Source organism: Salmo salar, chromosome ssa21, assembly GCF_905237065.1.
Source record: "Salmo salar chromosome ssa21, Ssal_v3.1, whole genome shotgun sequence".
NCBI lineage: Eukaryota > Metazoa > Chordata > Actinopteri > Salmoniformes > Salmonidae > Salmo > Salmo salar.
In genome coordinates, this window is record NC_059462.1 from 59260505 (window position 1) to 59272587 (window position 12083).

At 40.6% G+C, this 12083-nt stretch overlaps 1 protein-coding gene across 1 annotated transcript in view; it reads left to right on the top strand.

Annotated features, from left to right (window-relative positions):
• Nucleotides 1–530: 530 nt before the first annotated feature.
• Nucleotides 531–12083, top strand: part of LOC106582579 (neurexophilin-2) — a 50459-nt gene continuing 38906 nt past the window's right edge. The window contains exons 1-2 of the mRNA XM_014165804.2: nt 531–864; nt 1132–1271. Coding sequence (XP_014021279.2) covers nt 1227–1271 — 45 coding nt within the window. The 5' untranslated portion in view covers nt 531–864; nt 1132–1226. The remainder of the gene's footprint in view (nt 865–1131; nt 1272–12083) is intronic.

Below are 12083 nucleotides of genomic sequence, written 5' to 3' on the forward strand. Positions count from 1 at the left end.
CCCCAAACCACACACTCCAGAGCATACCGCGACTCCAGAGCATACCGCGCACTCCAGAGCATACCGCGCACTCCAGAGCATACCCCCAAACCGCACACTCCAGAGCATACCCCCAACCCACGCACTCCAGAGCATACCCCCAAACCACGCACTCCAGAGCATACCCCCAAACCACGCACTCCAGAGCATACCTCCAAACCGCGCACTCCAGAGCATACCCCCAAACCGCGCACTCCAGAGCATACCCCCAAACCGCGCACTCCAGAGCATACCCCAAACCGCGCACTCCAGAGCATACCCCCAAACCACTCACTCCAGAGCATACCCCCAAACCACGCACTCCAGAGCATACCCCCAAACCACGCACTCCAGAGCATACCCCCAAACCACACACTCCAGAGCATACCGCCAAACCGCACACTCCAGAGCATACCCCCAAACCGCGCACTCCAGAAGTAACTAGGTTCTAGGTTCTAGGTTCTAGAGCGCAACACCGGGTTGTTCTCTGCTGTAAAACATAATTTCACCAAGACAATGTGTAATGGCATTATGACATTGCTGCTTGGGTAAATATATATATTTATTTATTTATTTATTTTAAAGCAGATGCAAAGCGGCTTTAAGGCTGGACTTATTGTCTCAATCAAGACACTGAATGCAGTCACTGGAAAATGTATTTGGGCAGAATTCTCTGTTTTTTTCCCCCGGATAGAAAATAGGTCTCTGCTTCAGAACAATAAACCCAGTTAAGTCAGAGCATTGTGGAAACTGGGGAGACTGCTTTCCCGAAGTGCATGGAGAGGATGGATTCACCGTCTGTTCCGATCTAACCGAAAGAGCCTAGCATACTGCATTGAGAAAAAGGTAAGGTGCATTTTAATGTCTTTATATTAATGCATGTAGCTTATTCAAACACAGTTTACAGCAAAAATTTCAAGGATATTTTTACTCAAAATGTATTTATAAGCATAAGCATTCAAACTCAGACTACTTTAGTTTTTGTGCTTATTATACCATGAACGTTATGATTGACAGTAATGCCGGGATACATATGAAATGCCATGTGGTTATCATTTTGAATGATATTATGATTACATATCTACAAAGTGTTTGCCTGTGTGTCCTCCGCAGCTGATGGCAGTAATGGCATCTTCTTTTCCCAAAACATTCCGAAGGGGATTTCATCGCCATTCATCCTAAATAAACTCAGAGAGGAGACAGCAACCATGAAAACGCCAAGATCATTCCTGTTCATTGTCCTCCTACATCATGTGAGTTATTTAATATAAACTAAACTATTTTTTTTCTCAGGTATGAGGAATAGCCTACAGTCACAAATTACATTATTTTGTTAATTTAATGCAGTCTATTCATATCAAAGATAGTTTAGGATGTGATTTGATTTGCTAAATAAATCAAAGACATGGCAAATACATAAAATAAGATTTTCATGCAGGTGACGTTAAATAGGAGTTAAGTTTTAAATCAGTTCAGTATTTTAAAGCATACTTGACAATGTTTAAATTTACACACCACCTCCAAAACAAAATAAAAAAGTCTCTATTTAATGTATTCATATAGAGAAATATAGACTGGTCCCACTGTGACTGTGCTATAGAGAAATATAGACTGGCCCCACTGTGACTGTGCTATAGAGAAATATAGACTGGCTCCACTGTGACTGTGCTATAGAGAAATATAGACTGGCCACACTGTGACTTTGCTATAGAGAAATATAGACTGGTCCTACTGTGACTGTGCTATAGAGAAATATAGACTGGTCCCACTGTGACTGTGCTATAGAGAAATATAGACTGGCTCCACTGTGACTGTGCTATAGAGAAATATAGACTGGTCCCACTGTGACTGTGCTATAGAGAAATATAGACTGGCCCCACTGTGACTGTGCTATAGAGAAATATAGACTGGTCCCACTGTGACTGTGCTATAGAGAAATATAGACTGGCTCCACTGTGACTGTGCTATAGAGAAATATAGACTGGTCCCACTGTGACTGTGCTATAGAGAAATATAGACTGGCCCCACTGTGACTGTGCTATAGAGAAATATAGACTGGCCCCACTGTGACTGTGCTATAGAGAAATATAGACTGGCCACACTGTGACTGTGCTATAGAGAAATATAGACTGGTCCTACTGTGACTGTGCTATAGAGAAATATAGACTGGCCCCACTGTGACTGTGCTATAGAGAAATATAGACTGGCCCCACTGTGACTGTGCTATAGAGAAATATAGACTGGCCCCACTGTGACTGTGCTATAGAGAAATATAGACTGGCCACACTGTGACTGTGCTATAGAGAAATATAGACTGGCTCCACTGTGACTGTGCTATAGAGAAATATAGACTGGTCCCACTGTGACTGTGCTATAGAGAAATATAGACTGGCCCCACTGTGACTGTGCTATAGAGAAGTATAGACTGGCCACTCTGTGACTGTGCTATAGAGAAATATAGACTGGTCCTACTGTGACTGTGCTATAGAGAAATATAGACTGGCCCCACTGTGACTGTGCTATAGAGAAATATAGACTGGTCCCACTGTGACTGTGCTATAGAGAAATATAGACTGGTCCCACTGTGACTGTGCTATAGAGAAATATAGACTGGCCCCACTGTGACTGTGCTATAGAGAAATATAGACTGGCCCCACTGTGACTGTGCTATAGAGAAATATAGACTGGTCCCACTGTGACTGTGCTATAGAGAAATATAGACTGGCTCCACTGTGACTGTGCTATAGAGAAATATAGACTGGCCCCACTGTGACTGTGCTATAGAGAAACAACACATTCAGGATGAGAAAATGCTATACAGTAGAAGTATATTTAATACAATTACAATTATAACAACTATGTCATTATTTATAAATTGTTGGAATTAATCTGTGTCAGTGTTGATAAAGTAAAGAATTACATATAGCAGACCTATGGGGACAGGCATGGTCTACATTAACATATATAGCAGACCTATGGGGACAGGCATTGTCTACATTAACATGCTACAACATGCTATATAACATGCTACATGCCATTCATTCAGGTAGTTGTTCTGTATTGCTACTCTTCATAAAGCCTCTCATCCATTTGGTTTACAGAGGAAATATCACATTATACCGATCCTTGTTAGTATAACATATGTCGCTGTTCAATATACAATATCACATGAGTTTATAAAATGTACCCTAGGAAGGGATTCCATATTCTAAGGGGAATATCGAGGGATAATCAAGGGAATATCGGGAATATCGAGGGATATTCAGAGGGATAATCAAGGTAATATCGAGGGATAATCAAGGGAATATCGAGGGATAATCAAGGGAATATCGAGGGATAATCAAGGGAATAGCGAGGGATAATCAAGGGAATATCGAGGGATAATCAAGGGAATATCGAGGGATAATCAAGGGAATAGCGAGGGATAATCAAGGGAATGTCGAGGGATAATCAAGGGAATGTCGAGGGATATTCAAGGGAATATCGAGGGATAATCAAGGGATTACAGGGAAATAACCTGTAGAATATGCAATCCATTCCTAATTTTTCTTCGGGGATTATATTTAGCAGAGTATGATTTTGCTTTTGGACATTATTATGTTTCACTGAAATTAGAATGTTTACACACAGTATTTCTATATATGTAGTATTTCTTTAAAGAAATGATTTGGTTATGTTTTTATCGCTGAATTAATGATAGCGTAAAAAGTATAAACTAGAAACGTTATTTAGTCCGTTTCAGTGTAAATGGTTGTAGATGCCTGAACATGTTGTGTTTATATTTAACACCATCCATTACTCTTCATGGGTTACCTGCGTATGTATGGATGTGGGACTTACAATGTGGATTTTGGGGGCAGTAACTCCCAGCACCATAAATGAGATAAGCATTTAAAAATATATATATTTCACCTTTACTTAACCAGGTAGGCCAGTTGAGAACAAGTTCTCATTTGCAACTGCGACCTGGCCAAGATAAAGCAAAGCAGTGTGACACAAACAACAACACAGAGTTACACATGGGATAAACAAACGTACAGTCAATAACACAATAGAAAAGTCTATATACAGTGTGTTCAAATGAAGTAAGATTAGGGAGGTAAGGCAATAAATAGGCCATAGTGGCAAAATAATTACAAAATAGCAATTAAACACTGGAGTGATAGATGTGCAGAAGATGAATGTGAATGATACTGGGGTGCAAAGGAGCAAAAAAAGAACTTAAAAAATAAAATAAATAACAATATGGGGATGAGGTAGTTGGGATGGGCTATTTACAGATGGGCTGTGTACAGGTACAGTGATCGGTAAGCTGCTCTGACAGCTGATGCTTAAAGTTGGTGAGGGAGATATGAGTCTCCAGCTTCAGTGATTTTTGCAATTCGTTCCAGTCATTGGCAGCAGAGAACTGGAAGGAGAGGCGACCAAAGGAGGAATTGGCTTTGGGGATGACCAGTGAAATATACCTGCTGGAGCACGTGCTACGGGTGGGTGCTGCTATGGTGACCAGTGAGCTGAGATAAGGCGGGGCTTTACCTAGCAAAGACTTATAGATGACCTGGAGCCAGTGGGTTTGGCGACGAATATGAAGCGAGAGCCAGCCAACGAGAGCATACAGGTCGCAGTGGTGGGTAGTATATGGGGCTTTGGAGACAAAATAGATGGTACTGTGATAGACTGCATCCAATTTGCTGAGTAGAGTGTTGGAGGCTATTTTGTAAATGACATCACCGAAGTCAAGGATCGGTAGGATAGTCAGTTTTACAAGGGTATGTTTGGCATCATGAGTGAAGGATGCTTTGTTGCGAAATAGGAAGCCATTTCTAGATTTAATTTTGGATTGGATATGTTTAATGTGAGTCTGCTAAATAACGTAAATGTAATGTAAATGTCTGGAAGGAGAGTTTACAGTCTAACCAGACACCTAGGTATTTGTAGTTGTCCACATATTCTAAGTCAGAACCGTCCAGGGTAGTGATGCTGGACGGGCGGGCAGGTGCGGGCAGCGATTGATTGAAGATCATACATTTAGTTTTACTTACATTTAAGAGCAGTTGGAGGCCACGGAAGGAGAGTTGTATGGCATTGAAGCTCGTCTGGAGGTTAGTTAACACAGTGTCCAAAGAAGGGCCAGAAGTATACAGAATGGTGTCGTCTGCGTAGAGGTGGATCAGAGAATCACCCACAGCAGGAGCGACATCATTGATGTATACAGAGAAAAGAGTCAGCCCAAGAATTGAACCCTGTGGCACCCCCATAGAGACTGCCAGAGGTCCGGACAACAGGCCCTCCGATTTGACACACTGAACTCTGTCTGAGAAGTAGTTGGTGAACCAGGCGAGGCAGTCATTTGAGAAACCAAGGCTGTTGAGTCTGCCGATAAGAATGCTGTGATTGACAGAGTCAAAAGCCTTGGCCAGTGTAACCAATGAGAGGGACGGAACCTACACTGTTACATTGATGCTGTTGACCCGGATCATTGGTTGCTGCGGAAAAGGAGGAGGTCAAAAGGGGGGTGAGTGTAACCGATGTGAAATGGCTAGTTAGTTAGTGGTGGTGCGCGCTAATTGCGTTTCAATCGGTGACGTCACTTGCTCTGAGACCTGAAGTGGTTGTTCCCCTTGCGTTGCAAGGGCCGTGGCTTTTGTGGCGCGATGGGTAACGATGCTTCGTGGGTGTCAGTTGTTGATGTGTGCAGAGGGTCCCTGGTTCGAGCCCAGGTTGGGGCGAAGAGAGGGACGGAACCTACACTGTTACATCAGGTCAATGAAGACGGCTGCACAGTATTGTCTTTTATCGATGGTGGTTATGATGTCGTTTAGGACCTTGAGCGTGGCTGCGGTGCACCCATGACCAGCTTGGAAACCAGATTGCATAGCGGAGAAGGTACAGTGGGATTCAAAATGGTCGGGGATCTGTTTGTTAACTTGGCTTTTGAAGACCTTAGAAAGGCAGGGTCGGATAGATATAGGTCTGTAACAGTTTGGGTCTAGAGTGTCTCCCCCTTTGAAGAGGGGGATGACCGCAGCAGCTTTCCAATCTTTGGGGATCTCAGATGATACGAAAGCGAGGTTGAACAGGCTAGTAATAGGGGTTGCAACAATTGCGGGAATAATTTTAGAGAAATTCTGTGGAAGGTGGAAAGCATGGCCAGCCGTAGAAAAATGCTTATTGAAATTCTCGATTATGGGTGGTGACAGTGTTTCCTAGCCTCAGTGCAGTGGGCAGCTGGGAGGAGGTGCTCTTATTCTCCATGGATTTAACAGTCCCAGAACATTTTGGAGATTGTGCTACAGGATGCAAATTTTTATTTGAAAAAGCTAGCCTTTGCTTTCCTAACTGCCTGTGTATATTGGTTCCTAACTTCCCTGAAAAGTTGCATATCGCGGGGGTTATTCGATGCTAGTGCAGTACGCCACAGGATGTTCTTGTGCTGGTCAAGGGCAGTCGGGTCTGGAGTGAACCAAGGGCTATATCTGTTCTTAGTTCTACATTTTTTGAATGGGGCATGCTTAATTAAGATAGGGAGGAAGACACTTTTAAAGAATAACCAGGTATCCTCTACTGACATGATGAGGTCAATATCCTTCCAGGATACGCGGGCCAGGTTGATTAGAAAGGCCTGCTCACAGAAGTGTTTTAGGGAGCGTTTGGCTGTGATGAGGGGTGGTCGTTTGACCGCGGACCCATTACGGACGCAGGCAATGAGGCAGTGATCGCTGAGATCTTGGTTGAAAACAGCAGAGGTATATTTAGAGGGCAGGTTGGTTAGAATGACATCTATGAGGGTGTCCGTATTTACGGATTTAGGGTTGTACCTGGTAGGTTCCCTGATAATTTGTGTGAGATTGAGAGCATCTATCTTAGATTGTAGGACAGTCAGGATGTTAAGCATATCTCAGTTTAGGTCCCTAACAGTACAAATGCTGAAGATAAATGGGGGGCATGGTATGTGCCTGTTAACCCTCTTCTAAAGACATGCATGGACTACATGAATAGCAATTCATTAAATTATTTCCATTTAATGGATTTGAACAAGATTTAACCCTCCGATGTAATCCTTAATGATAGGCCATTATAGATGACGGTCAAGTGCTGGTGTTATGTTAGTGAGCTCTGTGTCAGAGCAGCCTGCTAACACACATAAAGCCTGGTCATGATAATAATCACTGACCTAAAGAGTTTCCTAAACCTCATCCTCTGATCTGGAATATATGAATTTAAAATAAACCTGTGTAACTCCAGGTTAAATTGTTCTGTCTTTACCAGAGATTATTCATCATAATCTGTAGTGTGTAAATTGGACCTGATGCTGTTTCCCCTACAGGACGCTTTAATCTCTCCAGGATAGATCAGAATATTTATCTCTCCAGGATAGATCAGAGTATTTATCTCTCCAAAGATAGATCAGAATATTTATCTCTCCAAAATGGATCAGAATATTTATCTCTCCAAAGATAGATCAGAATATTTATCTCTCCAAAGATAGATCAGAATATTTATCTCTCCAAAATGGATCAGAATATTTATCTCTCCAAAATGGATCAGAATATTTATCTCTCCAAAGATAGATCAGAATATTTATCTCTCCAAAGATAGATCAGAATATTTATCTCTCCAAAGATAGGTCAGAATATTAATCTCTCCAGGATAGATCAGAATATTAATCTCTCCAGGATAGATCAGAATATTAATCTCTCCAGGATAGATCAGAATATTTATCTCTCTAAAGATAGGTCAGAATATTAATCTCTCCAGGATAGATCAGAATATTAATCTCTCCAGGATAGATCAGAGTATTTATCTCTCTAAAGATAGGTCAGAATATTAATCTCTCCAGGATAGATCAGAATATTAATCTCTCCAGGATAGATCAGAATATTTATCTCTCTAAAGATAGGTCAGAATATTAATCTCTCCAGGATAGATCAGAATATTTATCTCTCCAGGATAGATCAGAGTATTTATCTCTCTAAAGATAGGTCAGAATATTAATCTCTCCAGGATAGATCAGAATATTAATCTCTCCAGGATAGATCAGAATATTAATCTCTCCAGGATAGATCAGAGTATTTATCTCTCCAGGATAGATCAGAGTATTAATCTCTCCAGGATAGATCAGAATATTAATCTTTCCAGGATAGATCAGAATATTTATCTCTCCAAAGATAGATCAGAATATTTATCTCTCCAAAGATAGATCAGAATATTTATCTCTCCAAAGATAGATCAGAATATTTATCTCTCCAAAATGGATCAGAATATTTATCTCTCCAAAGATAGATCAGAATATTTATCTCTCCAAAGATAGATCAGAATATTTATCTCTCCAAAATGGATCAGAATATTTATCTCTCCAAAATGGATCAGAATATTTATCTCTCCAAAGATAGATCAGAATATTTATCTCTCCAAAGATAGATCAGAATATTTATCTCTCCAAAGATAGATCAGAATATGTATCTCTCCAGGATAGATCAGAATATGTATCTCTCCAAGATAGATCAGAGTATTTATCTCTCCAGGATAGATCAGAATATTTATCTCTCCAAGACAGGTCAGAATATTAATCTCTCCAAAAATAGATCAGAATATTTATCTCTCCAAACTGGATCAGAGTATTTATCTCTCTAAAATAGATCAGAATATTTATCTCTCTAAAATAGATCAGAGTATTTATCTCTCCAAAGATTGATCAGAATATTTATCTCTCCAAAATGGATCAGAATATTTATCTCTCCAAAATGGATCAGAATATTTATCTCTCCAAAATAGATCAGAGTATTTATCTCTCTAAAGATAGATCAGAGTATTTATCTCTCTAAAGATAGATCAGAGTATTTATCTCTCCAGGATAGATCAGAGTATTTATCTCTCCAGGATACATCAGAGTATTTATCTCTCCAAGATAGGTCAGAATATTAAGCTCTCTAAAGATAGATCAGAATATTTAAGGAAATAAAACTTCACATTATTCACTGTTAGTATACAGTTGAAGTCGGAAGTTTACATCCACTTAGGTTGGAATCATTAAAACTTGTTTTTCAACCACTCCACAAATGTCTTGTTAAACTATAGTTTTGGCAAGTCAGTTAGGACATCTACTTTGTGCATGAGTAATTACAAGTAATTTATACAAGTCCTTTTTCCAACAATTGTTTACAGACAGATTATTTCACTTATAATTCACTGTATCACAATTCCAGTGGGTCAGAAGTTTACATACACTAAGTTGACTGTGCCTTTAAACAGCTTGGAAAACTCCAGAAAATGATGTAATGGCTTTAGAAGCTTCTGATAGTTGACATCATTTGAGTCAATTGGAGGTGTACCTGTGGATGTATTTCAAGGCCTACCTTCAAACTCAGTGCCCCTTTGCTTGACATCACGAGAAAATCAAAAGAAATCAGCCAAGACCTCAGAAAAGAAATTGTAGACCTCCACAAGTCTGGTTCATCCTTGGGAGCAATTTCCAAACGCCTGAAGGTACCACGTTCATCTGTACAAACAATAGTACGCAAGTATAAACACCATGGCACTATGCAGCCGTCATACCGCTCAGGAAGGAGACGTGTTCTGTCTCCTAGAGATGAACGTACTTTGGTGCGAAAAATGCAAATCAATCCCAGAACAACAGCAAAGGACCTTGTGAAGATGCTGGAGGAAACAGGTACAAAAGTATCTATATCCACAGTAAAACGAGTCCTATATCGACATAACCTGAAAGGCCGCTCAGCAAGGAAGAAGCCACTGCTCCAAAACCGCCATTAAAAAGCCAGACTACGGTTTGCAACTGCACATGGGGATAAAGATCATACATTTTGGAGAAATGTCCTCTGGTCTGATGAAACAAAAATAGAAATGTTTGACCATTATGACCATCGTTATGTTTGGAGGAAAAAGGGGAGGCTTGCAAGCCAAAGAACACCATCCCACCCGTGAAGCACGGGGTTGGCAGCATCATGTTGTGGGGGTACTTTACTGCAGGAGGGACTGGTGCACTTCACAAAATAGATGGCATCATGAGGAAGTAAAAGTATGTGGATATATTGAAGCAACATCTCAAGACATCAGTCAGGAAGTTAAAGCTTGGTCGCAAATGGGTCTTCCAAATGGACAATGACCCCAAGCATACTTCCAGACTCGTTAGTTGTGGCACAATCGTTTAAGGACAACAAAGTCAAAGTATTGGAGTGGCCATCATAAAGCCCTGACCTCAATCCTATAGAGAATGTGTGGGCAGAACTGAAAAAGCGTGTGTGAGCAAGGAGGCCTACAAACCTGACTCAGTTACACCAGCTCTGTCAGGAGGAATGGGCCAAAATTCACCCAACTTATTGTTTGAAGCTTGTGGAAGGCTACCCGAAACGTTTGACCCAAGTTAAAGAATTTCAAGGCAATGCTACCAAATACTAATTGAGTGTATGTAAACTTCTGACCCACTGGGAATGTGACGAAAGAAATAAAAGCTGAAATAAAGAATTATCTCTACTATTATTCTGACATTTCACATTCTTAAAATAAAGTGGTGATCCTAACTGACCTAAGACAGGGCATTTTTACAGAGATTAAATGTCAGGAATTGTGAAAAACTGAGTTTAAATGTATTTGGCTAAGGTGTATGTAAACTTTCGACTTCAACTGAATAAATGTTGCTTAGCAGTAGTAGTAGTGATAGTAGTAGTAGTAGTAGTAGTAGCAATAGCATAGTAGTAATAGAAGTAGTAGTGGAAGTAGTAGTAGTTGTAGTAATAGTATAGTAGTAATAGAAGTAGTAGTGGAAGTAGTAGTAGTTGTAGTAATAGTATAGTAGTAATAGAAGTAGTAGTGGAAGTAGTAGTAGTTGTAGTAATAGTAGTATCAGCAGTCGTATCAATAGTAGCATTAGTTGAAGAGGTAGCAGCAGTTGTAGTAGAGGTAGCAGCAATAGTAGTAGTAGAGGTAGCAGAAGTAGTAGTAGTCATAACAGTAGCAGCAGCAGTAGTAGAGGTAGCAGTAGTCAAAGTAGTAGTAGCAGTAGTAACAGTAGTAGTAGCAGAGGTAGCATTAAAGGTAGCAGTAGTAGTAGAAGAATTAGTAGTCGTAGCAGTAGTAGTAGTAGTAGTAGCAGTAGTAGTGGAGGTAGCAGTAGTAGTCGTAACAGTAGCAGTAGTAGTGGAGGTAGCAGTAGTAGTCGTAACAGTAGTAGTAGTAGTAGTAGCAGTAGTAGTGGAGGTAGCAGTAGTAGTCGTAACAGTAGTAGTAGTAGTAGTAGTAGTAGCAGTAGTAGTGGAGGTAGCAGTAGCAGAATAAGTAGTAGTAGAGGTAGCAGTAGTAGTCGTAGCAGTAGTAGAAGTAGTAGCAGTAGTAACAGTAGCAGTAATAGTAGTAGAAGCAGTAGTCGTAGTAGTAGTAGCAGTAGTATTGGAGGTAGCAGTAGCAGAATAAGTAGTAGTAGAGGTAGCAGTAGTAGTCGTAGCAGTAGTAGAAGTAGTAGCAGTAGTAACAGTAGCAGTAATAGTAGTAGAAGCAGTAGTCGTAGCAGTAGTAGCAGTAGTATTGGAGGCAGTAGTAACAGAATAAGTAGTAGTAGAGGTAGCAGTAGTAGTCGTAGCAGTAGTAGAAGTAGTAGCAGTAGTAACAGTAGCAGTAGCAGAAGCAGCAGAAGTAGTAGCAGTAGTAACAGTATCAGAAGTAGTAGCAGTATTAGTAGGAGTAGTAGCAGTAGTAGAGGAGGTAGCAGTAACAGAATAAGTAGTAGTAGAGGTAGCAGTAGTAGTCGTAGCAGTAGTAGCAGTAGCAGAAGCAGTAGTAGTAGCAGAAGCAGTAGTAGTAGCAGTAGTAACAGTAGCAGAAGTAGTAGCAGTAGTGGCAGTAGTAACAGTAGCAGTACTAGCAGTAGCAGTAATAACAGTAGCAGTAGTAGAGGAGGTAGCAGTAGCAGCAGTAGCATCAGTAGTAGCAATAGTAACAGTAGTATCAGTATCAATAGTAGCAGTAGTAGTAGCAGCAGTGGTGTTGGAGGGCCAGTAGGGGGCACCCTTTCCTCTAGTCGAATTTTTTTTTTTTAAATATCCCAATGCCCC